At 35.6% G+C, this 27,089-nt stretch overlaps 2 protein-coding genes across 7 annotated transcripts in view; one reads left to right on the top strand and one right to left on the bottom strand.

The window, feature by feature from the left end:
* Positions 1-502: 502 nt before the first annotated feature.
* SLC7A9 (solute carrier family 7 member 9) lies at positions 503-13,557 on the top strand. 3 transcript variants are annotated; one of them, XM_009465756.2, is made up of 13 exons: positions 503-598; positions 1,774-1,899; positions 3,113-3,260; positions 4,232-4,474; positions 5,060-5,185; positions 5,514-5,613; positions 7,272-7,316; positions 7,633-7,756; positions 9,542-9,645; positions 10,500-10,596; positions 11,411-11,560; positions 12,155-12,329; positions 13,301-13,557. In XM_009465756.2, the coding sequence occupies exons 2-13, from the start codon at positions 1,795-1,797 to the stop codon at positions 13,363-13,365; spliced, it is 1,482 nt and encodes a 493-aa protein (XP_009464031.1). In that variant the 5' UTR covers positions 503-598; positions 1,774-1,794; the 3' UTR covers positions 13,366-13,557. The 3 variants fall into 3 exon arrangements, with proteins under 3 accessions (XP_009464031.1, XP_087596753.1, XP_087596754.1); XM_087740627.1 differs by lacking the exon at positions 503-598 and adding an exon at positions 1,397-1,538; XM_087740628.1 differs by lacking the exons at positions 503-598; positions 1,774-1,899 and adding an exon at positions 2,066-2,118.
* A 1,509-nt stretch (positions 13,558-15,066) lies between these two features.
* Positions 15,067-27,089, bottom strand: part of TDRD12 (tudor domain containing 12) — a 36,014-nt gene continuing 23,991 nt past the window's right edge. Inside the window, exons 21-31 of one of the 4 annotated variants that reach the window (XM_087740613.1) lie at positions 26,687-26,786; positions 24,466-24,653; positions 23,961-24,171; positions 23,338-23,430; positions 20,977-21,146; positions 18,415-18,536; positions 17,255-17,309; positions 16,709-16,822; positions 16,470-16,623; positions 16,310-16,376; positions 15,741-15,956 (exon numbers count right to left, since the gene is read on the bottom strand). In XM_087740613.1, coding sequence (XP_087596739.1) covers positions 15,874-15,956; positions 16,310-16,376; positions 16,470-16,623; positions 16,709-16,822; positions 17,255-17,309; positions 18,415-18,536; positions 20,977-21,146; positions 23,338-23,430; positions 23,961-24,171; positions 24,466-24,653; positions 26,687-26,786 — 1,357 coding nt within the window. In that variant the 3' untranslated portion in view covers positions 15,741-15,873. Of the gene's footprint in view, positions 15,957-16,309; positions 16,377-16,469; positions 16,624-16,708; positions 16,823-17,254; positions 17,310-18,414; positions 18,537-20,976; positions 21,147-23,337; positions 23,431-23,960; positions 24,172-24,465; positions 24,654-26,686; positions 26,787-27,089 lie in introns of those variants that run through there. The other 3 variants (XM_087740612.1, XR_015700754.1, XR_015700753.1) reach the window with 3 other exon arrangements.

The raw sequence follows: 27,089 nt of genomic DNA, 5'->3' as shown, positions 1-27,089 counted from the left end.
TTACAAAAATGAAAAATTAATTGGAACAACAAGCTGCCCACTCAGCTGCCTTCAGGTTAATGAAAAACAAAAGGAAAGATTTCTGCTCACACTTTTCTACATTCTCAAGATAAAAACATCCACTATTTTTATAGGATGCAGCTAACATCTGGATAGATGTTTTTAATGCACCCATAACAGGACAATTACTTCAAGGTTATCTTTCCAAAGTATTTCTAAATTAGAAAGTGCTTGATACAAAATCATCAAAATAGACTCTTCAAATTAGGGTTCACTCTCACTATGTAATATACTACTTAGGTACTGGACAAACATTCTCAAGAATGGAACAAAGACTTTTTTTTTTTTTAAAGATAAACTAATTGGACTATTGGTTTACCTGTGGTTCCTATCTCAAAGCTTCTTGGCTGAGAATGGGTTTAATGATTACCTTTTATAACCTCTGTACTTAAGCTGCTGCTGCTTCTGCGTATTCTGGTTTCAGACATGGACATGTCTTGCTGTCTAACTGGCTGGTAAATCTAACGGGAGAAAAAGAAATATGCTATACAAAGATTCCTGGAGCCTGATTAACACCAAACAAATATAAATAAATAAGGTAAGTGAAAGTATGAATTGCTAAAAGACGATGATTAAAACATTCTGAATACAAGACTTTAAAGAGAGAAGTTGGGCACAAAGCTGTAATAAAATTCAGTGACCCAAGCCCTGCATTCCTTACGTGGGCAATTTTCTATTGTAGGTTTAATCTTAGAAGTTGATGATGATTTCTTTTAAAAATCTTTAATTCAAAACATAAACCAGATGTCTTTATAGCCCAAATATTTCTGAAGACCAGCAGTACTGAGATAGCTGTTCCGTCAATTTAAAATGCTACAATTTTTGTAGCCAAGAATTACTGGATGCTACCTAAGTTGCCTAAACATGACGCATTCTTGAATTACTGTCTGTGAAACTGCAAAATGTTCTTCAACATTCAGATTTAAGTAATTATAGCTGTAGGGTCTGAGGAGAGAAGAGACTTTTGACTGAATCAGCTTTTAAGAATCAGGACCTAACCTGATCAGCTTCCTTCACTATCTCAGGCTGTATTTTATTCCAATACTATGGGAAACAAGCAAAGTCCTCACAAAAAAAATAACAATTCTGAATTTAAATGAGGAAACAAACTGTTCACATTCTAATTCTAAACAGAATAAAACGTTCAGTAGAAGACATTCACCCTGAGGCAACACGGAGAAGACTGGTGACTCTTTGAGGCAAAGAGCTGCTAATCAGACAGTTACAGGAGCCAACGCTTGGTTTAGCAGATACTTGCATCTCCAAGGAACTGAGACAAGGACTAATTTAAAGAAGATCAGAAAGAAGGTCTCCTAGATAAGAAAACAGACTAGCTTTTGGGAGAAAGATTACATCTGTCTGGACCTCTGGAGGAATTCAAAGGAGGGACTAGGTATAAAACCTAGATTGTTCCTGTAAGGAGATCCTCTCAACTGAATGTAACCTGAGACAGAAGATAGGAAGACATTCACTGCCAGGTGGGTATGAGGAAAAGCCACAGCAAGTCAGATGGATGAGGTGAAGCAGACTTAACACCTCTTCAATTTAATCTCCAAGCAGGTAGTTAGATGGAAGTCCTTTGCCTGTGAGTGTGAGTGTGAGTGTGTATGTTTTCTGGCAAAATGTAACTATGCTATTTTGGACCCCTATTTATCAGCAAAACTCAAGCAAACATTAATATGCTAGACTGATATTTTGTTTTTATTTCCTTAGAGATTTCGACAAGTAAACCAAATGGGTGAAGGAAGTTTGAGAAAAAGAAAAGGAGAGGACAACGGAAAAGAGGACGGACAATCCATTCAGAGTCATGAACCCCAAACGATGAACCTACAAAAGGAGGCAAAAAAACCTTTTCCTTTTCCCCCTTCAGTCCCCGTGTGTGTGAGGGGCTGGCAGAGGGAGGCAGCAGGGGGGTACCTGGGCACATGCATCATCCTACAAAAACTGCAACTGCATCCCAATTTAGCAGTGATACACTCATAGCTTGACGGTGTGGTTGGTTTACGTTTTAGGAAACTGCTAATTACCAAATAGCTCCGATATAAACACAATTATAAAGTAAGAATACATATTTTTTAAGTCTTTGAATTATTTTTCTATCTGATCACTTCAAAGTTGATCATGTGAGAGACTTCATAAACTTTACTGTTTCTTTCCACGTGTACTTCTCCGAGGCTGAAGTAGGCTGTTTAGCTCATTGCTTCTGAAAGTTTGTCTTTATGGCTGTAAAACAGCCACTGGTACAGAAAGACAAGTGAAAATTTGTCTCCTCCAGAAAATTACAGATGCTTTAGAAAACAGATGTGCTACTTGCTCTCAGGAGGGAGTGGAATTCCTTTTTAAATTTAAGTAACCTGGAAAAAGATTCTCTCTGGGGTTTTAGTTTGGTGCCAAGACTGGCAAAATATTGATGTTATTAGACTACCCTTAACCAACAGGAAAATTTAAGCAGTTCATGCCACTGTTTTTTTAGGAGATGCCTCAAGTTTTAGTAGTTTCATGTAACACGTAAGTCACTACAGAGTCAGAAAAACATGATCTTTTCACCACTGAGCAGTATCAAGATAATTCCTGTGCACAAATACCTGAAGCAAGGAGAGGAAAACAACTGCTTAAAGAAAAAAAAAAAAAAAAAAAAAAAAAAGACTCCATCCAAGAAAGCAAATTTTTGAAGCTCAGAAAATTCAGAATTCCTCAAGTGCTCATAAAAGAATTTCAGAGTTTAATCAGAGTGGAAAGGGGATGTTCACCTGTACAAGGTTAGATTTGAGACATACATAATCCAAAGGATGGTTTAATAAAGCAAAATACACAGGCAAAGTCCAAATAACTGTACTTTTGGAACAGCAGGAGTATGCCACAGGGGGTGTACGTATCTTGGAAAGAAAAGAGAAGAGAAACTTCATAGTTTAATATATTACTTAGTAAAAGCTATATGTTAAGAGCTGAAAAAATAAATCAGTAATGACAGTTACTATAATTGTATTCAACTGAAAAGTAATTATTGAATTATTAGAAATTACTTTACCAAAACGTCTCCTTTCATTTCAAGGTGGGCCTCATCAGTGGAATCTGTATGATTGTTGGTACAATTATTGGCTCAGGTATCTTTGTTTCTCCAAAATCAGTACTTGCCAATGTTGGAGCTGTGGGTCCTTGTTTAACCATCTGGGCAGCCTGTGGAATTCTTGCGACATTAGGTAAATGAGTCAACAAAGAATCTGAATCTTTGCTTAAACCTTTGTATCTACTGTTTCTGCATACTCCTCTCATTTCATAAATTGGCTAATGGCACCTAGACCAAAATCAATCAGACGCTGATGAGCGTAGTAGCATTCAGGCAAAATTTAACATATGTGCTGTTTATAAAAGATAAATTAAGTTTTTAAAATTGTAAAGCACATTTTTAGGTCATTTTGAAAGCAAGTTTTAGTTCTGCTTACTTAATCCACTAACTGTAACACAGAGAATACTTTTCTACTTAAATCACAGGCAAAATGTGAAATTTACTGGCAGTGAGCTAGATACTTCTGCTATTTTTCCACTTGTGTAATTGTGTAAATCCAATATTCTATAATCTGAAAATTTAGCGCTAAGGACCTCAGAACATTTCAAGAAGTAAAACACAAAGGAGTTCTTTGGGCACTGTGTCAGGTACACAGCATGCACAAAAAACCTTTAAGCAAAACGCCAGATACAGCAATAAATCCAGAAGTATCACTGCACTTTAAAGCTGAGCTTAGTAGACATTTTACTTCAAAATTGTGCAGCAAATCTACTTTTTTTCCCAAGTTTCCAAAAGGTAGGTCAGCCAGTGCAGTTATCACTTAGATGCTTCTTATAGTGTTGGTTTCTTAAAAAGAAATTTAGTATAAAATCAGAATGTTTGTACTTTATTTGCTGAAGTCTTAAACACAAGCAGTAGTAAATTCTGGACTGTAACTTAATAGTTTCAGTATATTTTTTCCAATTGCTCAGAAATAATTACAATTTTATTTCGCATATACAGTAAAATACACTGAAACATGAAAAAAATGATGCATTGTATATACGCATTTATCCTTAACTTTGCTACCTATTAAAAAAAAAAGTATAATCTGCTCTAGCCAGTCATAGTTTAAGAAATGCATGAACTAAATAACCAATAGTAAGTGCTTTTCTTGTTATTCAGGGGCACTTTGTTTTGCTGAGCTTGGTACAATGATCACAAAATCTGGGGGAGAATATCCTTACCTTATGGAAGCATTTGGCCCAATTCCAGCATTTTTGTTTTCTTGGACAAGTTTATTCGTCACAAAACCCAGTTCATTTGCAATCATTTGCCTCAGCTTTGCGGAATATGCATCAGCTCCTTTTTATCCGGGTTGCGATCCACCCCAAGCTGTCATCAAGTGTCTTGCAGCAGCTGCTATTGGTAAGATTCCTACTTTCTTAAGAAAGAGACGAGATCCGTAATTGCACAGTGATTTCCATTCAGCCCCATTAACGAATGCATTTCGGCACAGTAAGACTTCAGCAGGTTAATCTTCATGAAGCCATCCTACACTAAAAGCAACAGAAAACTTTGGAACGCAGTACAGCGAGTCCTTCCCACAATAACTAATTCAACAACATATAAAAAGAATAGGCTTAAAAATGGTTTGTTAGTAGTCTAAGTTTCTTTTATTCTTTATTAAGATAGATACAGCTGTGGAATTAATACTTATCTCTAACAGAAAAGGAAGAAAAATTGTGTAGAGATATTATTTGTTTTTATCAGAATGCTGTTCAACACGAGTATGTATTTTTTTGTTAAATGTACTATAAAAATCTAATTAATAAAACTGTTTTTCCTATTTTAAAAGTTATCCAAACATAATATGTTAAAAAACTGTATGAATAGTATAGACAAACTACAGTGGGAGGAAAAAGCAGTGCAATAAATAAGGGGGGGGAGTTAAGAGACTTTTCTTTCAATTCTGACAAATTCAATGCAGAAATATGAATTTATTTCTTTTAGTGATAATTACAATAGTGAATTCACTGAGTGTGAAGCTGGGAAGCTATCTCCAGAATTTTCTCACAGCTGCTAAAATGATCATTGTCACAATCATTATTGTAAGTGGAATTGTTCTCCTTGCACAAGGTAATTAAATATACTTTACTTGCAAAAACTATTTTAGCTTCTGCTATGACCATTTAAAAATCACCCACTGAGAGAAGTGGCATAACAATAAGGCTCTTTTTGTTCAGTGTTTTAGTTCCAAATCTCTTGGGAATTATGGTATTTTCTTTTAGAGAAGGGGGCGGGTGAGAAATGCAACGCTACAGATCAATTAATAAAAATTTGCATTGATTGACATTAACAGTGAGATGTTTCAAAACATGAAACAGATGTAGGAATGCTTCTTCATCTGGTGGGGATTAAAGGAATTAATTTCAACATTGATCAGTAATCTGTGTCTTATTTGCAGGAAAAACAGAAAACTTTAAGGATTCTTTCAAGGACAGTAAAATTTCTGTTAGCTCTATCAGTCTGGCATTTTATAATGGACTCTGGGCATATGATGGATGGTAAGGTATCTTTACTAGCATTAACAGGTGCATTTTAACAGCCTTTAACTGGCTTACCCTCTCCCCGTAGAACTCAAAGATGCTATCTGAAAAAGCTAACATCTGACTTGTTATTAAAAACCTCTTAATGAGTTCTGGAAGACCACCACCAGTTTGGTTAAAACAAAACAAAAAAAACCAAACCCAAAATCTGGAAGTTACAGTTCGGATTACCCCATCAAATTCCATTTCTTGTGAAATATGTAGCGGTGTTTGATTAGTACAGGAAGACATAAAAAATCACATTAAGAAAAAATTTGAAAGTTGAACCTTATGAATTCTGACACTTATTCAGTTTCATTTGGAATTAATGTAAAAACACTGAAGTCTTCTTCCCTGAGCAGCTTTCAGTTTTAAATCTCCACATCTGTTTATCCATTACCATCTACTATGTTAGATTTAAGAAAACACTTATGTTTGAAAATAATCACAAATACGGATGGATTTAGGCTTACATATATGTTCTACATACAGCATTTATATTTAATACTCAGAGGAGTGCTTTCCAGAATTATTTTCATAAGAATGAACTTATTTACTGGCAGGAATATTTAACTTAACCTCTGCCACAGTCCAGACAACAGCTTACGCGTTTCATTTCCTGAAGCTAAAGGGAACATCAATTGGTCTAGGGCTCTGTTGGCACAAATCTAAGATCAAGGTCTGAGCCCTTAATGCTATTCTTAAATGTTCAAACTGTGAAAGTTTGCACGTACGTCTGCATTTTGGAAGGAATTAAGAATATAAGTCTTCATTTACAACAAAGCAAGTCCCATTTAGGTGCTTAAAACTGAATTTATATTTAAATGGATTATTCTTTCAGGTTCTATTTCCAGCTTTGAGTGTCTCAACTCCGGCATGTATGTCTGCTAATTCAGATATTCAACTAGATTTTTTAAGAGGGCAGGGAAGCTGGTGCCTAAACAATGATTTCAATATGTAACCACCAGGCCGGCACTGACATTTGAAAATTAGCCTGTTGAACTGTAAATACCAACTCCTCACATTTTCAGAACTGGATGAGTAAAAATCTTGTTTCAATCTGGTCTACATGCTCTAGCAAATGTGAGTATTTGGAAATTATAATTCTGATAGGTGTAATCCTTAAAAAGGTTTTCATGCCCGTCTTCTAGACAACAGGACTTACAGAACTATTGTGAAACATCAGCAGACTTGCTCCAGTCCTTGCAGTGGGTATGCTTGCGCTTTTATTTGGAACAACTCAGATATTGCAAAGCTTGAAGTTCAAAGGCAATCTTGTAAATTCGAGATAAATGTCTACCAATTTTTTTTTTTTTTTCTGTTATTCTGGGATATTTTATCCAAGAACAAAGACAATCTCATTTCAAAATCTTGGAGATACCTCTGAAGCTGTGAGGAAGAAAAGATAATGGAGGAAAAGAGTGAATCAAGAGGCTGACATTTGGATAAGAAGCTCACGTAGTTTTTTGTCCTACAGTTTTACCACTTAAAAGATTGGTTGTACCATTAGTTGGGTTTTTTTGTTTGAACTGAAAAAGTAAAAAACAATAACACAAGAAATAACACGTGACTCTATAATATATTACTATTTTAACACCCGACTGCTAATAACATTGTATGAATGTTCTTCTTTCCAGGAATCAACTCAATTACATCACAGAAGAACTTAAAAATCCTTACAGGTAAAACTATGTAGGAAATCAAACACTTCATATTTTTGTAGACGCAGGAATGTATTTTGGTTTGGTTTTAAAAGCAATGGTTATTCAAAGTTTGAACACTAACAGACAGATCTTATTAGCATCTATTACAGGCTTCATAAATTTGCATGAAGTTTTATTTTTCCTTTTTTAAAATCCTGATTTCCATGGCTCTACAATAAAGAAATGTAAACACGCCTAAAGAGCATATGGGGAAAAGTAAGAGTCCACAGTTTACTATGACAACTCTACCAGTGATATAGCAATGCTGATGGAGTCTTACTTTTGCATTCTTTAGAAATCTACCGCTATCTATAATTATTGGAATCCCCTTGGTTACAGTTTGTTACGTTCTGATAAACATTTCATATTTCACCGTAATGACTTCAACAGAACTCCTGCAGTCCCAGGCAGTTGCTGTGGTAAGCCACTTTATTTTGTAATAGAGCATCTGAAGAAGGCTGTGTGCATTAAAGTCCTGAGCAAAAAGGAACCTGTAATTTTTCTTAAGATACAATTAATTTCTGTCTCAGCTGTCAGTGTCACCTTTTTCCCCCCAATATCTACTGTCATTTCTTAATCTAAAATTTATTTCAGTAATGCTTAATTTGAACAGTAGTTCTGTCATATCCCAAGGGGGGGGGGGGAAAAAAAAAAAAAAAAAAAGGGCAAGCAGAAGTAATGCAGCCTTCAGCTAACATTTTGTACTACAGCTCAGAGGTTGACTGTTTCCCATAAGCACCAAAAAGATGGAAGGAAAAATAACACTTGACTGCTGCTCTGCCTTTTTCAGTGTTTCCAGTACTTCCGAGAAACAAGCACATGCAAAATGACAGTAGATCAAAGTTTGTCATTCTGGAGATAACAGCAAGTAGTCCATAATTCGCTTCCTCCTTACTCTTGCTTTTTTTCTTAACAAAGCTAAGGAATAACCTTTTTACATTATTGCAAGACATACTATTACAGACAAAATTAAAATTTATATAAATTTCTAAAATCTTAACAAACACATCTGTCCCTTCAGTTGCACTTGGTAAATCTTCCATGGGACATTTGTCTCTGAGATAACTGTTGAGAGGTCATGCAGCAGTTTTTCCTAATGTTAGTTTTTGGGGAAAACAAACGGTATGTGACATGCATGCAAAATGCAGCGTAGCACAGTGAAGAAGTACACTAATGCAGAAATACTTAGAAATGTTAAAATATATAATCTTTTAAAATGGATAACTTCAGTGCATTACAGCGTCTTGTTTGCACAAAGAGGTACAGCAACATATATCAAGTTATATCTTGTTTAAGAACTAGACCTCTTCAGTATGCCACTAAATTTACAATCCTGTGAACAACGCACATCAGCTAGCGCTAAACTCGGGCTAAATTAACAACGCAATCTCCGAACTGCCACTGAGCAGTACAAAGGCAGCACAGCAAACAGCAAAAGGAGTGCACTGTATAGAGAGGTCTATACATCTGTAAGTAGACTTCTTGCTTAGCACTGATGAGTGTCCTACGCCTGGACAAAGAAACAACACTGATGTTACACTTGTGCAAAACCAGAACTCTTTATGCTTGACTTACTAGAAAGAGTTAACTACCCCCAACTAAAAACCCAAAACCTACCTGTCCAAAAAGTTTGAATTCAAATTAATTTTCAGTAGATCAGTGCACCTACATTAAATCTAATCGATCCTGCAGTAACAACTAACATACCGTGGCACAGGTAAAAACTGAGTGTAGTAAAAAACCATAGCAAGCTTGTCCTTTACTTGTTCGCCCGCAAGGCCTAGATTGTCATGCTGTCGCTACTAGCGTTACTCCTTCTATTAGGCTGAAACCAGCTCGTGTATGCGTGGCTCTCTGCTGCAATGCTATCTTTCTTTTTGTTTTGCAGACACGTCCCCAAACCAGGTGTCTTTAACAGAATTTTATTTCCATGTATTTTTTACATGTCTCCCAATGTTTCCTACAGATGCTGCATCTCAAACGACACCAATACTCCACTCTTTATAGAGCGGCTCATTAATTAACCCAGGTCTTCATTTGGAAAAGCATTCTTTAATAACTACACAAAATATACAACATATGTTTTTATTGGTAATATACCTTAGATACCCATTTACCATACTTTTAAGGAGGCTCCAACATTACTGAATATACCAAATGGTAGTTAAAATGACCAAGTGATTCATTTTAATCCCATATCCCAGACATTTGGAGATAGAGTCCTTTACCCAGCCTCTTGGATAGTTCCTCTCTTTGTGGCCTTTTCTACAATTGGATCTGCCAACGGGACCTGTTTTACTGCAGGCAGGTAAGCTCCCATTCTAAGTATCTTAAAATGAAAATTTTTAAAGGATGGAAATATTTATGTATGCATTTACATATCTATACACATACAGAGATTCTTCTGATCCAAATGTACAAAATGTAATTACAAAGTACCTGCAAATCTATCTGCTGTTTAATTTTCAAAAGCAGCAGTGGCTATGCAGGTTTGCAAAATTAGAAAATGAGGTCTCTCAATCTTAATTCAAAGCAGGTATAGCACAAGAGGTTTTTTTTTCACCTCTCATCAAGTTTAAAGCTAAGAATTAAACGGTTAAAAAAAATTACCAGTAAGTACATGACTACACCAGTAATGATAAAAATAAGAATTGGAAAGAGAACCTATTCCTTTCTATCAATTGTTCAAGGCTTCCATTTACTATTTAAAAATATTTTAAATTTCAAATCCGTCTGAATATGACAGGGCTGTAAAGACCAACTTTTTTGACAGAAGGTTGTCAACGTAGCTTTATAATATGAAGCAAATTAAAAATGAAATATTTAAAAGGGACACAGTATCTAACATTTTTTTCCAACATAATTTTAAATTAAACGTATAAACTAATTATTCTGAAATTAGTTTTGAGTTCACTACTTTACTACTGGTTCAGAATTAGTTTCAAGTTCACTGCTTTAATACGGGTTATTTCCCTTATTTCAGTGTACTATAATATTCCTTAAATCCCATTGCATATCAAAGGAAATACTGATGAAATTATAGTCAGATATAGCCACACAATGAAACAAACCTGAAAATGGTACTAAATATTTTTTTTTTAATAATGCCATTTGAAGTCTAGGTGCCACACTAACTAGACTGCCTTGTTTTTGTTTTGCCAGACTTGTTTATGTTGCAGGTCGTGAAGGGCACATGCTAAAGGTGCTATCTTACATTAGCGTTAAGCGTTTAACACCAGCACCTGCTATCATATTTTACGTAAGTATATATTCTAAGTACAGAAAAACTATCAACAAAAATTCTCAAATAATACATGCTTTCACAATTTCTTACCAGAAGTCTTGACGCATATCTTTGACTATCTAGACAAGAAAATTGCTAAAAACACATTAGGAAAAGACTATATAAAACCCCCCAATTTCTCAATTCGAACAGTTTCATTCTAGAACTAGATTTTAAAATCAAAATGTTTAAGAATCCACAGCATGAAAACAAAATAAAAAAGTTAAATGAATGATTAGTATTAGGCAAATACTTTATTTCACAGGATGCCTGAAAGAAAGCTATCACTACCCTATTTCCTCCCTGTAAGAATGCATTCACAGCTCACTAAAACCAATTCTATTCAGCAATACATTTTAAAATAAATCTAGAATAACTTGTTATTTTTACATATTTTACCCATTTATCTTCTCTTCACGGTAAAACAAGATAAATTCAAAATTCAAGTGCTCTGTCAACTCCTAGTAACTTTAGTAACCTAAAAATATATTTAGTATCTTCACTTCCTCCAAGATACGCACTCAACAACAAAACAGATTAACGCATACGAATTTTAAGTCTTTTGACTTAAAACGGAATTAAGATTGCACACAAAAATAAACACATGTTGGCAGGATGTGGACACTATGTTTAAAGGTGCTGCAATACACTTACACTCACACTCTTGCTTAAACAGCAAAAGCATTCACAGATCACACGAACACCATAAACATATGCTTATACTGACACATAAGTAAAAATTCAGCCTTCTTTTATAATAGACTATACTAATTTTTGTTTTCATTTTTAGGGGGCCATTGCTATTATTTATATTATCCCTGGTGACATTGACACACTCATAAATTATTTTAGTTTCGCAGTCTGGGTGTTTTATGGTTTAACCATACTTGCACTCATTGTCATGAGGTTTACAAGAAAGGAACTCAGGAGACCAATCAGGGTAAGTTCAGCATTCAGTATGGCTTTTCCTCCTCCCATGAATACTGAAACACAAACTCATCCTAAATATTTGGATATTTAAACAACATCCTCAGGCAGACTCCTCCTTGTTTTTTTTCCCCCCCCTTACATGAAACCTAGCCATTTATTTGTAGTTCTCTTTGTTCCAGTTTTGCACTAGGTCAAAGTTTTTAAGGACTTGGAAAAGATTACACAATGTTTATTTTTACTTGCACAGACCACGGGCACAAGCCAGATTTTCAGGGATGGGGAACTGCAGTCAACAGACTACCACTGAAAGAGTATCTGAAACAAGACCCCACATCATTGCACTGGAGTCAGGTCCCAGATTCATCAAAATGCAGAAGTTTTACACGGCAATTTGCAATATAGACAAAGAGATCTTGATCAGTGATTTAGCAGAAAAGCTTTCCATATCCATATTCTTGCTACTCTTTCAATTGCCCCATCTAATTCCAGAAATTTTAAAAGAAAAAACTGCATAAGGCAAAGAAAATATTCTTCTTTCATATATGCAACTTCTGTAAGAACAGCAAAAGAATGAACAAGTAATTTTGTGCTTTGTATCTTGCAGATACCCATCATCATTCCAGTCATAGTGACATTAGTCTCCATTTTACTGGTATTGGCGCCAATCATCAGTGCACCTGAACTGGCCTATTTGTACTGTGTTTTATTTATACTTAGTGGACTTATATTTTATGTACTTTTTGTTCATTTTAAATTCAGCTGGCCCCGAAAAATATCAAGTAAGTATATACCTCAGGCAGGCAGGTCCAAATTCAACAGAATATTGCTAAGCTTTAGATTAAAGTAATTACCATAATGAAGCTCATCGTATGGTCCATCCCATCTAAATCATGAGTGGGGCGTGGAGGGAGGCAATCTTCCAGACGTATAGGGAGGGGCATATAGTAAGCTTTACTAAATATTGTATTTTACTCCTTCCGGGGGGTGGGGGGGGAAGTAATGCCTGACTTCAGGAAAAATGAAACTTAATTCATAAAAAAGCTGTAGTAGTACGGAGAAACTGACTTTTAAAATGAACAGAAATATTTTATCTGGAAAGTTAGTTTTTTCGGTTGTTCATATGTCAAAACATTGCTTTAGCCATTAACTAAAGATTAGCAGACATACATTCTTATGCCACAAAATAATCTGCTTTTAGCTCAGGTTATCAGTTTTGCTGTACTTACTAAAGAAAGTGTTAACAGCATTAAGACCAAAATTAATCACAGTGCTGCTGAGTAAAGTAAAAGCTGCAAGAACTCAGTCTGACCATTCATAAAATGATTTTGCATAGTCTCAAGAGAAACTCTTTGCAGCTATCTCAGGGAAAACAGGATACACAGATATTATTAAAAGGCAAAATGGATCCAGCTGAAGAGGACAGAATGGACAGAATAAGTAGTTCTACACCCATTAAAAAAAAAATCCATCACCTGTCTCTCCTGCTCCCTGGGATTATTAAATGTTAAGTAATTATGCAATTAGCAGCACTGTACTCAAAGCAAGTTTAGAAACCCTGGAATGTTGTAGCTTGGATCTTAGGATTGCTTTTATTCCCCATCCCTTATTTTTTAAGTTTGAGAGATGAATACAGAAAATACAGATAACTACTCACAAGGATAATTTTCTCACTTAAAAAAATAGTGTAAGTCTGAACAGAAATACTGTTCTCTCATAAAGCCTCTAACAACAACTTTTTCCCCCCCCTCAGAGTCCATCACTATGCACCTTCAGATGCTTTTGGAAGTTGTTCCAGCAGAGGAAGTTACTGAATAAAACATTTTGTATGTACCAGCTTGTTTTAAAGTGCTATACTGGTTGAAGGAGATTCAATTTAGTTTGGCACACATTTATACCTTCGAAGTTATGTTCATACTGGTGTATTATTTTTGCAACACTTCAGTACTTGAAAAATGTTAAATATATAAGAATAAAAGATTTCTGAGCCAGATTACAGCATCCAGCAGAGCTGTTTTCATTGTTTGCCAATATGTTACAGTATCTTGTTTTCTGCATTAAAATTACTCAAAATAAACAAGAGGAACTTTTCAATTATGAAGGTGGCAAAACTTACCAGCAACACTATCAAGATGCTTTTGATCACGCTGCTGAAAGAACAAAGCAGCTATCATTTACAGCATCACATTCAACAGGCCACACAGAAAGGACAGAAATAAAGTAAAACCAGAAATTGAGAATGCAGTTAGTCTCAGATGAAACACTAGCTATCAAAAAATTAAAGACTGAGGAAGCAGGAATCAAGTAAAAATGGAAAGCACACTTGACAGGAAGAGGCGAGGCAGGTTTGTTTGGTTTTTTTTAAATTAAAACAAGATAATCAAAGCTTAATTTCTCAGGTATCTGTGTTTTCTCCAACACCATCCAAATTATAGAACAGTGAGCAACTGCCACAGAAATTATCCTCAGCACGAATGTGACTTTACAGAGGTAACTTCACCATCCTAGATACACTCCATTTGGTAGCTGATGAAAAGAAAATATAAAAAATAGATACTACATTAACATACAGATGCAAGCAGCTTTTACTCCACAGAAAAGCTCTTCCTCATGAAGACCCTGATCAAAAATTGCCTGAGGCCAAGAGAATATTCTTGGAACGTACTGCTACATTCTTCACACTGTTCTTCATAAACTGGCTCTTGGCAGCTGCTAAGAATGTATGGGTAAAACCAGCTTTTGCATCTATCTATGAGGTGTCGTACTTTTCAAATAAAGATTACAGATAATTTATGTCTATTAAATAACCCACTAATTTATCTACCAGCAGAAAAATCACCTTACATTCTATTTAGATATCAGACAAGTCAAAGAAGAACGAAACACACAAAGGAAAACATCCTGCCCCATCACTCTTTTTTTTTTTTTCAATTAGGTGATTTGACAGTCTTCTGTTTGCATCACAATGGAGAGCAAGACCAAAATACAGTTAAATAACTTACTTCCTTAAGTACTTTTACAGCAATTACAGCTTTGCAGGTACCTGTACTCAGGTGCAGGTTATAATTAAGCTCAGTTGTAGTCAGGTTCCCAACCGCACTGATTTTTTTAACCATACATTAACAATTACAACCATTTCTGTCACATGGCAGGCAGTTTTCCACTGGCATCACCCATATTCTTAAATATTCAGAAAGAAACAGCTTTACTATATGCTAATACTAGAAAAACTGTAGCTGTCAGCGTAAACATATTAATATCCATATACAGTCCTTCTCCTATTCTTGAAGCAAAGGCATGCCAATGTTTCTTGAAAGAATAATCCCCAGCAAGCAAGTATATTCTTCCTGGTCAAGAATATAACAAAATTTTAGGCTTCTTAAAATAAATCTGTGAAGTTAAGTCTCTATTCTAAATCACCATATAACTACATTGGGGAAACTAGTGTGCTTTAAAATCTACAGATGCAAGGAGATCTATACCAGATTCATTTATTATAAATATCTTTTACACTATCACTTCACTGCAAGATGTTCTGCATGTGCAAAAATGTTACAGAGAAAAATTATTTACTGAAAGATAGTATAGTAAAAGGCAAAGCCTTAGGGCTAAACAGACAAGATTTTATTCATTTACAAAGGCAAAGAGAGTTTTAGATAAATGAGGGGGAATAAGAGCATTCATGAAAACTGAAAACGTCAAACTCAAAACAATACTGAATCTACTACCACAGTGGTTGTTCCACAAAAGCTGTACAGCAGTTAGTTACTACAGTGAGCTGTACTGTACAGTATTTCATACCAAGTCAACATATTTCCAATCAAGTAACAAAAATTGCTTGATGCAGAACGGATAAATGTGATGACCGCCAACAAACTGCATGAATATGAGGCATATGATAGCAACACAATTGACCGATCATCAGCATTTGTGAAACTTCAAAAATTACCAACTATTGCTAACACAGCAAATTCACTTAGATGAGTAAACTAGAAGCTCTGTAATTACTAATAAATTCAACTGCTTCATAACCCAAACTTCAGATTTTACTGTTTTGACAGCACACATACATATGTGCACATCATCATTAAAGCAAATAATTTTAAAGTGAAGGCAATGGAAAACATACATAATGTTCTTCTATGGAGTACTTCTTCAGATTCTCAGCACCCAAAGGAAAGAACTTTGTCCACTATTTCCCTCTTAAAATTAAGGACAGTTCTGCAATCTGTATGCTTAGTTTTATCAATTTTAGTGGAAATCATCATGCAAGAGACACTATTTTGAAGCATAATTCTTATCAGAGGAAAAAGATCTGTCTCCAAATTACTCATCACTTTCTGTTCCACTGTCTTCTGAGGAGTCAACCACTTCTTCGGTTGCAGCAGTGCAATACAATTTTTTAGTACCTAGAAGTAATTAACAAAGCATAACATTTATAAAGCAAGAAAAAGCAAGAGCTTCAGTACAAATATATAGTAGGTATTAAAACAAAACCCAAAACAACAAAACCCCCACACTTTAGACTACAAACTACACCAAAACACTAAAAACTACTTCAAACTGTTGTCTGTGCTATTCCAATAGAAAAATACCCTGCTGCCTACAGTTTGCTATTAAAGGGCCTCATTTGTTTTCAGAGAATTTCAGCAAGCCAGCTAAGTGTCACATATCTGAAGTGAGTATTTCAGATACAGCCCATGCAAAAATGAGGATGCTAGTCATTTTGTGCATTATAAACACCGACTCGTTCATTCCTTACCAACTGGAAAAGGGCTTTTATCTTCAAAATCTTCCCAGTGTTCAAAATCAAAAGACACATGAGGATTCTGTTGACAAAAACATTTTTTGAAACATCTGCACTGACGCACAGTGAATATGTTCAGAACATTCAACAATTCTCCAATTAATTTCCACTTCACCTTGCTCTTCATTAATTTGCACCATGCTCCTTTTTTCTCTTTCACAAGAACAATAATAGTCTCTTTATCCTTAATCACATATGTAGACTTTTCTGCAAGTATATATTGATGCAGCTCCATGTCAGCCAAATAAAATTTGTCTCCTGAACGAGCACTACATCATAAAGAAGTTTAAAAAAATTAAACGTAAGCTGACAGTCAAACATTGTGTTTATTATACTTGAATTTCATAAACCTACCTGAAAACCACCTTCTCCTTAGCGAACTCACATTTACAGTCAGCTACACTTGCTATTTTTACCTTCACTGTAACAGTCTCTTCGTTTTGAAACCATTTTATTTCTGGATAAAAGCTAAAATAAAGAAAGTTTAATTGGATTTTTTCCAAAATAAAAAACAACCAAGTTTTAGACAAGCTGTCTCACATACAGCCAGAATTTTCCCATTAGGTTACAATCAGCTGAGTTTCAGCATCTGTAGGTGTCCTCAACCATAATAATTTGACACTGAATAGCAGTGTCAGGAGAGCATGTGATAGGATGTCAGCCAAGCTTGCTACAAAAGCACTGTGATCTCAGTCTTTGCAGGGGAACATGTGTGTATGTACACATACATCTCACAGCAACAGTAATCTCTCAAGTTCAACAGCGACGTTACAGAATACTTCTACCTGTATTATACCCATTTACTCACAAAACAGATAATCTCAGTAAGGATGACTGTCCTGTTTGGCAGTTCATATTAAAAAAGCAAGCATGGGAACAAATCACTCTGAATTTGTGTACCATTTACGCTGATGCAGGGTAGAGTCTTCTGCCTCCTTAGTTTGAGCTACACCATCTAAAAATAAGAAATCCAGAAAGATCTTTTGTACTTATCTATACTACAGAAACCAGGTACTTCCAGAATATCCCAGTACCATCATAAAAATAACTTGCTAGCAATCAAAATACTACTGCAAGACTATATTTGGCATTTATATTGGGTAATTCTGTTTGGAAAGATTTCATAAAGTTAATAATTCAACCGAAAGTTTTAACTAAAAAGCATATTATAGTTGGTATAAGAAAATAAAAAAAAACCAAAACAAACAAACCACCGCACCAAAAAAGCATGGTTTTCCAGGTCAGGTAAAGGTTTTTCCAGTTTCAAGACATTATTTATTTGAAACCTGAAACATGTAATTTTAGAAATTGACTAAGAGTTTCAGGGATGAAAGAACTAGTATTGATGTCACCATCACAGCTTGAAACATGGCATTACAGTCAGTCTACTACACCAGCAAAAAAAAAAAAAAAAAAAGTCTTCTATGATAAGCACTCCAAGATATTACCTGACTTTTGTCTGCTGCAACTTTTTAATCACTTAGCTTTCATTGCTCCAAACTCACATGCCAACTGCTGCCACATCATCCTCTGTCCTGCTTCTATGACTGACAAAGCCATGTGCTTTTAAGCCTCTACTGACTGAATACCACATCCTTGAGCATTAGATTAAAAAGAAAAGGGGTGGGGGAAGCCATTTTCTACCACCCTGAATCTCAGAAAAAAAATAAACCTCCCAGAGAACAATGCTGTTATTCACCTCATACTTCAACAGATTTCAACTTCCTTAAACCCTATGGTTTTTGACAGCAAAATGCTCGTCCTCTCTACAGGAGAGATTTCCTGCTCATATATTCCATTCAGAGCCAAACAATTCTGAGTCTCTCAAGGACAGAATATTTCCTAAATAGTAATACAGCTGTGTTAATATGGCTGACTCTCACAGCATCTCCAGGCTGCTAACTATAAGGTATTTGTGGCTTATTGTAAATATTAGCTATATGGTGCTATTCTGTATACTCAAAGAAGTCTGCATTTGGTAAAATAACTTTTAGGTTGACACTTAAGCACTTAACTTTAATTAAAGTTTTAAAATTTTTGGAAATTATGAAAAGGTTTACCACATGGATGATTCCCCAAAGTAATTTCAGAGGAATTACAGTTTTCAGTAGCATTTTCTTGTATTGACATATTCTGTGGATTGGACTCATTCTCTGGACCAGCTGTATCTTCCTTTATGCTTCTGAACACAGAAAAAGACATTTTTAAAAGAAAGGGTTTAAATATGTTTAATATTTAAAGGATTCCTAATCCTAGTTGGTGGTAACCTAATCACAGCAGTGCATAATTTTTGAAAGAGAGTCATCTGTCCAAATGAAAAATACTTTCTTCCACTACCTTCAAACACCTAGTGGCATAAGAAGACTGAATCCAGTCTAGTAAGCCATCACCTAATATTTCAGACTGCATAAATAAATACTAACTTTTAAATTAATCCATATTGAAGATTTAGTATTGCATACCTATGCAGTCACCTTTGTTCAGAATTGACACAGCTTACCTTAATTACTTTGTAGGTAAACTAGTAAGACCAAAGTAATTTTAATCATAAGTGAGAGATACCTTTAACCACTTCCACCTTTAAAAAAATGCTTATCATCTTTTCCAAGTAATTCCAACTAAGCAATTCTTTGAGGCTAGGTAAAATACAGCACAGCATGTTCAACTTATAGTATTTTTTAGAAACTATTTCTGAGTTATGTACTTGAAGGAATCAAACACTTTTTTAAAAGTCAAGTCTCCTGTGATTTACTGAATAGCTTTGGAAAGCCGAAGTCTAAGAGAATCTAATCTTACCTTAAAGCAACCAAGGTTCTACAAAAATGTTTAGTTATTCACACACCACATAGAAACCCTAAAAACAGCCACCAAGCAAGGAGGTACCACAGAAGCTGAAGGAGAACTTGAAAGGTAGGGGGCTGAAAACTGGGCAAATAGAGTATGAAGTTAGACAAAAGCTTTGTATACAAAGTCTGCAATGAAGCACGCAAAATCAACACAACCAACATGTAACTGCGTATTCTGCCACAAGGAGAAGATATTCCTGAAAGAAAAAAAAAAAATCCACAAACCACCACACAAACCACTTTTGAACCTAGGCCTAGTACCTCTCCAACTGTGGAAACACTTGCAGAGAAAGACAGCCTGTGTTTCTCGAACACCATCCATTAATCAGAGTGACTGGAGCATTTAGCAAGTCTTCATGGGATGATATCCAAAGATCACATAAAGAGAGACTGAAGGATCTAGTGCTTTGGTTGTTCATTTATTGAACAGTCAACAAGATAGTAAATTAGAGAGATGCCTATGCATTAGAGATGGGCCACAACTTCCTCCTTTATCATCAAAAAGGTCTGGAGAGAAGGCCCAGAGACAGAGTGTCTTTATTCATAACTGATGGATTATCCCAAATCAAGCATACTGCTTGTATCCATAGACCATGTCATCTTGGAGATGACGATGTGAGACATTTTCTTTCCAGGACAAAAATGCTTCTTAAGGCAATTAAGACTGAATTTGATCTTGCTGACAAGTACTGTTTACAAAAAGCTTTCAAAGAATCAACAGCGCAAATGCTGTTCTCAAATACTGATTTTTAAAGTTGGAACAAAATATGGCAAAACCCAAATCCTTTGGTTAAGATTAAATTCTAATACAGTTCTAGCCAGAAATGCAGGAACCTTAATCTAAGATGGAAACGGACTATGGAGGGGGTTAGGCTTCCTCATCTTGTTGACTGGCTAAGTCACAGAAACAACAGCCTTAATTAACTTGCCCAACCCTGAATCAACACATACAGTACCCATGCTGGTATTTCAGGGACCTTTTTTTGTTTATGTAGCAATATTTACTCTCTGAAAGAAAATATTTGAGATTTCTCTCTTCCTTGTAAATATTAAAAAAAACCCTCGGTTGGTCAGACAAAAGCATTTAAATTGTATTTTCAGTGATGGCTTTCCAAAATGAAGAATAAGTAGCTAAAGAAACTCCTGAACAAGGTGCCACACAGAGGCCAGAAGAAAAAAAGCTACAGATGTCTTGCTCATAAGCATTTTAAATCAAGGGTCCTAGGATCCGGGACAGACCACAGAGAGATGTGCCCTTCCACCTTATACAGTATTTATTCAGTTCTAAAACTTTACAAGGCAAGGAAAAAATGTACAGTGCTGTTACTGCAAAAACCATCATGTTGCCATATTCCCTAAGTGTATGGCCCTAATCCTTTTAAAGTAAACTGTTTAAACTTTCTAGCCTGATCTCTGCAGTTGTACAAACACTAACAATAAGCTCTACTGTACTGACTGGTAAGCATTCAAAAAAGCCGCTGATCATAATAAAAGATAACAGAATTTGAATTCAAATTCTGTATTTTTATTATTAACTTGACCATCTGCATCAAATACTAGTTTAACATTTTCTAGAATTGATATTTTTCTTTCCATGATGATTTTGTGGCTAAAGAATAGTTAAAGGAAAGCAGACATATCACAAACACTTTTGTCTCTGTGTTTAAGTGAAAATCACATTCAGTACTATTAATCATGAAAATATCCAGTTAAAATTAAATACTAGATTTTTTTTCCTAGTAAAGTATATGCTGAAAAAAAGTTGTAAACACTTACAAAGGCTCCAATTTCTTTGCATGATTTAATACCTTCACGTGTCCGCACAACTTCTGAAGTTGCGTTATATGTTCTGGATTGTCAGTTCCCAGACCCGTAGACAAAATCTCAGATCGAATGTTGTATTCATTGACAGACATCTTCAAATCTGAAAGCCTGGTAACCCGGACCTTGAATTACAAAACATACTTAATGGAAACCATAGTTCATAAATGGCCTCTCTCCAGCTCTAAGCGGTTCTTTAAGTAAAACTTTAAACGTCTCCCATTTATTTATACCTCTAAGCAATTCATTTTCTCTGACTTTCAAACAGGAACCTACCCATGTTTAATTGTTTTCAAAGTATCACCATCTTTTTCATCATAACAGCTTAAGTAACTAGTAGCTAGCCCCACCTAACAGAACCAAGATGGCAATGAAGTAAAGGATCCTAGCCCCGATTACACAAACTGCAGCCAAAATACAAACCACATAGTTAGAATAATTTCTAGACCCAAATAACAATAAAACCGCTGGGGGGGACACACATACACAGTAAGAAAAACCCTAAACAAAAAAAAGGACAGAAATCAGAGAAAGGTTGACATATGTCATATGGGAAAGGAAGCTACTAAGAGAATCACTTCCAGATCATTTTCTCCTTCCATCTTATTTTTCAGCTGACTGAATGGTCAGATGGAAAACATAGCATGATACATTCCAAAGCACAGGAATAATTTACTGTACTCTTTGGCAGGACCAAGCAGCCACAAGAGGCACATCGCGATCCTGAGGTATAGGGAGGCCCTTCTGATGAACTTGTCCAGACCATTAAAAAAAAAACCCAACATGCCTCACCCCCCAAAAAAACCCCACACCAAAAACCCTTAACTTGCAAGCTACCTTTGATAACAATTCTTCACAGAACTCTTTGCTCATAAAACGAAGTTATTTCTTAACAGACATCATAAAAATGCAACTAGCTTGTTCATGCCATTAGTAAAGGCTTAAAAAGCACCTGATTTTTTTGTCCCTTGATATAACTGTCAGAATAGATTCCTGCCTTTCAAAAAAACTCCTTTCAAGTGAAACACAGCCCTAAGGCAATCCACTACCTGCAAAGTTTTGGGAGAACAGGAGAATACTCAGAGGAAGCATCCTCACATGGATGACAAACTCTCTACCTTGTCCCTAGCTATCACCTTCCAGTCAGCACTACCAACAGGAATACTTGGTTCAGGCCAGTACTGCCTTTCTCACAGGCCAGGGAACTGACAGAAGAACAATACAAACATGGCACTAACCGTAACATTTTAATTTCAGGAAAACCTAAAAAGTAAACTCTGAGAGAACCGATAATTAAAGCACTTTCATCACATGTCTGAAATGACTGCAATGAGAAGATGTAAAAAGAAAAAAAAAAAAAAGAGAAATCTTAATATCTGAAAGGTCAGAATCACAGTCTTCATATCCAATTGATGGTTACACGTCCTCTTTTGAATGCTGACAGAAAGAAATTCAGTTTATGAAGAAAAACTCACAGTACTATGCATTAACACTCCACAAGACCGAGAAGTCTTCTAAATGTTAGTGTAAGTAAATTTGTAAAATATCCAAGAACAAGAGCACCCATGCTTCCTATTCTGATCAAGAAAACTAAGGAAAAAAGCTTAAAAGTGTTTTTTAATTTGCAGAAAAATTTAGAATAAAACTGACTACAAACTAGTGCAAGAACAATAGAAGACAGCAAAGACTTAGAAATATAAACAGAATAAAGTGAGTGTAGTATAAGAGGTCCTATATGTCAGCAAACGATCTTGGAGGATCAAAGTTTCATTCTTTCAGAGTAATGTGTGATGCACTACAGAATAGATTTTACAAGGCAAAACCCAAAAACCTAGTAATTCCAAAATATACTTTTGTTATTAACTTTGTGGAATAGTCTGGACGACATTTATTATTAATTTGGTGCTCTGTTACTGGTGCGTACGCAGCTCTCCAGATTTAAAGTTCAAGTTTTAATCAGTCATGTATTCCATCTATATACAAGCATATATATTTATCACAGAATGGTTGAGGTCGGAAGGGATCTCTGGAGGTCATCTGGTCCAACCGCTCTGCTCAAGCAGGGTCACCTAGAGTCAGCTCCCCAGGACCATATCCTGATTGCTTCTGAGTCTCTCTAAGGATGGAGACTCTAAAACCTCTGAGCAACCTGTTCCAGTACTCAGACACCACAGTAAATTAACCAACAGTATTATACGAATACCACGTAGAGTAAAATTAAAATGGGAACGGACAGAAGGGAAGAGAAGAATGGGTGCTCTTGTTATAAAGGAGTTTAAATACAAATATTTTTTAATGCTACAATTCTATACCTACCATTGGGTCAACCCAAGCTGTATTTCCCAAGGTATGTACTATTTTTGCTTCATGTAGTTTTCCTTTAATTTTGTGATGAATATAATTAGTTACCTAGGAAAAACAAATTTTCACTGCACTTGAGATGTCTACCAACATAACTTTACAGTTATTTTAATTATAATGAAACAATCTTCTGAGCTTAACAATATTCAATAAATAAAAAACGTTTTGAGTAAACTAGTGAAATACTCCAACTTTACTGTAGGTTAAACTAGTACTAGCCTTTAAGGAAGGAGCTTTCCTTAATGGAAGAATACTCAAACACAGGTCAATTTACAGAGGCTGCCCTTCCCTGTTACTCCTCACGGATTCAAAAGCAGCAATAACTTGTTCTGGAAGAAGCCATTTAAATCACAGAAGAAAATCCCATAAATTTCACTTTATTATTTTTGTAGGAAAACAAACAAGAAAACGGACTTCTTAGACTCTGGCCCAATAGCAGATATTTATTGGCAATACTAATAAGCAATGAAATTTGATAACTAAATTTGCAGTTCATAACTGTTCTCTTGTAGAAAATAACACACAGAGAAGTTAAAGAACTAAAAAGGAAATACCATGGAAAACCTGGTAAATATTACCTTTGGGTTCCATTCAATTTCATTATCAATGGGCTTCACTCTACAAACTACAAATTCCACAGCCTGAGGTGGCAGACACTGAAACCTTGCAGGTAAGTGAAGCAGTTGATAGCTCTGAACTTGACTTGTTCTGCCTTCATCTATATATTTAATTTTGATGTTAAAGAACACATTTTCCTCCTCTTTTGGGGAAATCTCTACCACCTGAACCCTTCATACAGCAGGAGAGGAAACACAGAATTATTATTCATATAATCAGTTATAAGAAATTTTTTAATCTACTCTTGTTTAAAAAATTGTATTCTCATAGCAAAATATCTAACTGTGTGCACACGTGGGTAGTCATTCTGTTTTCCATTAAGTAACTTAAAGAGTATGTGATAACTTATTAAAGAATGATTTGAACAGCAGCGATTTTTTGCTGATTTTGGGGGTGGGTTGACTTTTTTTTTTAAAAACAGTGAAAGTTTTAAATTACTTTGTATAAAAAACCCAACATTTTTACCTGTGAAAAAGTGTCTTCTCACACAATCCATAAAACGCTAGCTTTTCCACATTTTTAACAGAAATTTTATTACTAGGTTTCTTAAAATACTCATTAATTTCTTCAGCAAGAATTGTATATTGGTCCTTTTGTTTATCTACTATTCGACCGAAGTAGTTTGTTGCATTTACGATGTGGAGAGGCAGTATCTGAAAGCATAAAATACATTAGAAAAAAGGAAGACCGGATGATTTCTTAAATTAATGAAATGTTAAGTTTTCATATTCAAGATCACCTACCTCTTTCCAGCCCTAAGAGGCGACAGAGCGCTGCTACATACACCCATTTCAGAAGATTATGATTCATATTATTCATAAGACTATGAATAATACTAATTGCCCATAGTCCAGTCAACAGTGGACAGAAATTTATAAAGCAAGAACTGTTAGGTCTCAGTTGGTGGTATTCCACTTAAATGAACACCAGTGAAGTAGACTATTACCTGCCAAGCTACTAACCACTAAGGCATTCCACACCATTCAAGCTTAATTCTAAGTGTTCTCCAACCTTACAGTGAGTTTTAGAAGAACTGAATGGGGAAGCACGAGGCCTTCACTCTTTTTTGCACTAAAATTACTTAAATGAAAAACTATGAATGTACTACTATCAACACCGATGTATAAAATGCTGGGTGTATTCTGTCCAAAAGGATCATGCCAGGCAGAAGTACCGAGGTACAGCTGGGTGTATGAGGCTAGACAGGATAGTAGGGGGACCAGAAAGGTAATTTCCACTTAATAAAAATCCTAAACAAGCACAATGTGACTTGAGGTTCTTAAAGGAAGAAACCATTATACTGGGTTCCAAACAAAAAAGAAAGTGAATACTTAATCAAAGTGATAACTGGTTTATAAGACAGACACCCAGGCTCTGCCGTCAGTAGAAGCAGATGAGGAAATGGAAGAGGCCACAACTGCGGTCTTGAATGCACCACAGGTAAGTGCAAGTTTCTTACAGAAGCGACATGAAATCTGTCAACTAAATGCAGCAAATCCATCCAGCACTAAAACCAGACACACGTAGGTTGTTCAAGGGTTTGAAGTCATACCTACCAACAAAAGCTTATTTATTAGGCAGAAACGGAGTGACACCAAAGAATCCGCCCAGCTGTCCTTATTTTCTATTCTCATAACCTATGACTTTTGCGAATGGATAACACCCATTAACTGCATGACCTGAAGGCACCTGAATTCTGGAAGAGACAGGACAGGAATAAGGTGGAAGAAGCTCATCCAAAAGGAAGGCATGCAGCACTTTTTAGATGCAAGTGCTAACTCTGGAAGGAAGCACCAATGTCTACACACTTGCCCTCAGCAATCAACATCCAACAAGGAGACGAGAGAGACTGTGCAATACTGTTGAATGGGAAGACACTCCAGTATAGAAGTGACAGAAAAGCCAGGTGAAAGGAGCTGGAGACACAAACTCTTACTGGGATGTGGAGAACCACCATAGCAAAGTCAACCCAATAACCATGAACGTTTCATGACTGTGAAACCATTAAAAAAAAAAAGTCCAATCAGAACACCACGCTGTATCAAAATGGTTTTCAAAAAGCATTGACATTTTAGTAGGTATAACTGACAACATCTAGAAGATAAGGGAGGAGCTGTATCCCATTTTCTGTGGCTACTGCAAATGAAAATACTAGTTTCAAACGACAAGACCAGAATACGCTCATTTTTCAGCAAGCTTGCACGAACATGTCAGCTAAGAAAAAATCCTCACTTTCAATGAAACATGCATCATCTTCCACTTCAACTTCTCGTCAGTACAAAAGATTAATTTGTATTTCATCTACAATAAATATAATTGAAGTTTATAGGAACTTTAACCTTTGTTAATTTCAGTATATGGTCTCAATTTATAGCAGGAAGGAACAAACAGAACATAAGCCCTCTTCCCATAGAATGGGAATATTCAATGCAGAGAAAATCTGAGGTAAACTCAGAATCACCTGCAAAACAATTTTAATTCAAGCTCAGGATTATGGGAAAGTCTGGCACACTTATTTATGCAAGGGAGAGACGAAAAAAGCTATAAAATAACAAATATGCAAGAGATATAGTATACGTACTACAGTAACGTTAACGTAATACAAAAAAAGCCAGTAATACGCTAAGTAGCTATTTAAGACCTGTCTTCTTGGTACCCAAACCCAAGGTAAGTAGTAACAACTTACTGTCACACATCCAGGCGTTGGTATAATTTTAGCTGGTACATTCTGGGGCACGTCTATTTGTAAATTAATTTGATGACGATCTGGACACACTGTTCTATTCCTACGTATTAAGAAAATGGTTTCAGAAAAAAGCCCTTTGTTTTCAGTTGTAAACTATTTTGATGTGACTTACGACAGCTTTAACACTAACATTTCATCAGCCCTCAGTATTAAATTTCTGCCTCAAATAGCACCAGTGACTCTGGGGGTTAGACAGAAACAGCCAAAAAGCTCTTGGTGGAAAAGTTTGTACAACAAAACAAAAAGCATCAGAAAACTTGTTTCAGAGTAAAACAAACACTAACATTGAATTTTTTGTTACTTGCAGCAACAGCTATCTACACTAGAAGTCACACCTGAGAGA

The sequence above is a fragment of the Nipponia nippon genome, unplaced genomic scaffold (assembly GCF_047370975.1).
Source record: "Nipponia nippon isolate SJK-2023a ecotype South Korea unplaced genomic scaffold, ASM4737097v1 scaffold_7, whole genome shotgun sequence".
NCBI classification, from domain to species: Eukaryota; Metazoa; Chordata; class Aves; order Pelecaniformes; family Threskiornithidae; genus Nipponia; species Nipponia nippon.
The sequence above is the reverse complement of the archived record's forward strand: the minus strand, read 5'-3'. Positions and strand labels throughout refer to the sequence as shown.

What these genes read in the sequence shown, in the direction of transcription:
- SLC7A9 (XM_009465756.2), top strand. Translation starts at nt 1,795, where the DNA reads ATGGGTGAAGGAAGTTTGAGAAAAAGAAAAGGAGAGGACAACGGAAAA. An exon ending in AGTCCCAGGCAGTTGCTGTG is followed by an intron (nt 7,757 to 9,541) that starts GTAAGCCACTTT and finishes CCCATATCCCAG; the next exon opens with ACATTTGGAGATAGAGTCCT. An exon ending in CACCTGCTATCATATTTTAC is followed by an intron (nt 10,597 to 11,410) that starts GTAAGTATATAT and finishes TTTCATTTTTAG; the next exon opens with GGGGCCATTGCTATTATTTA.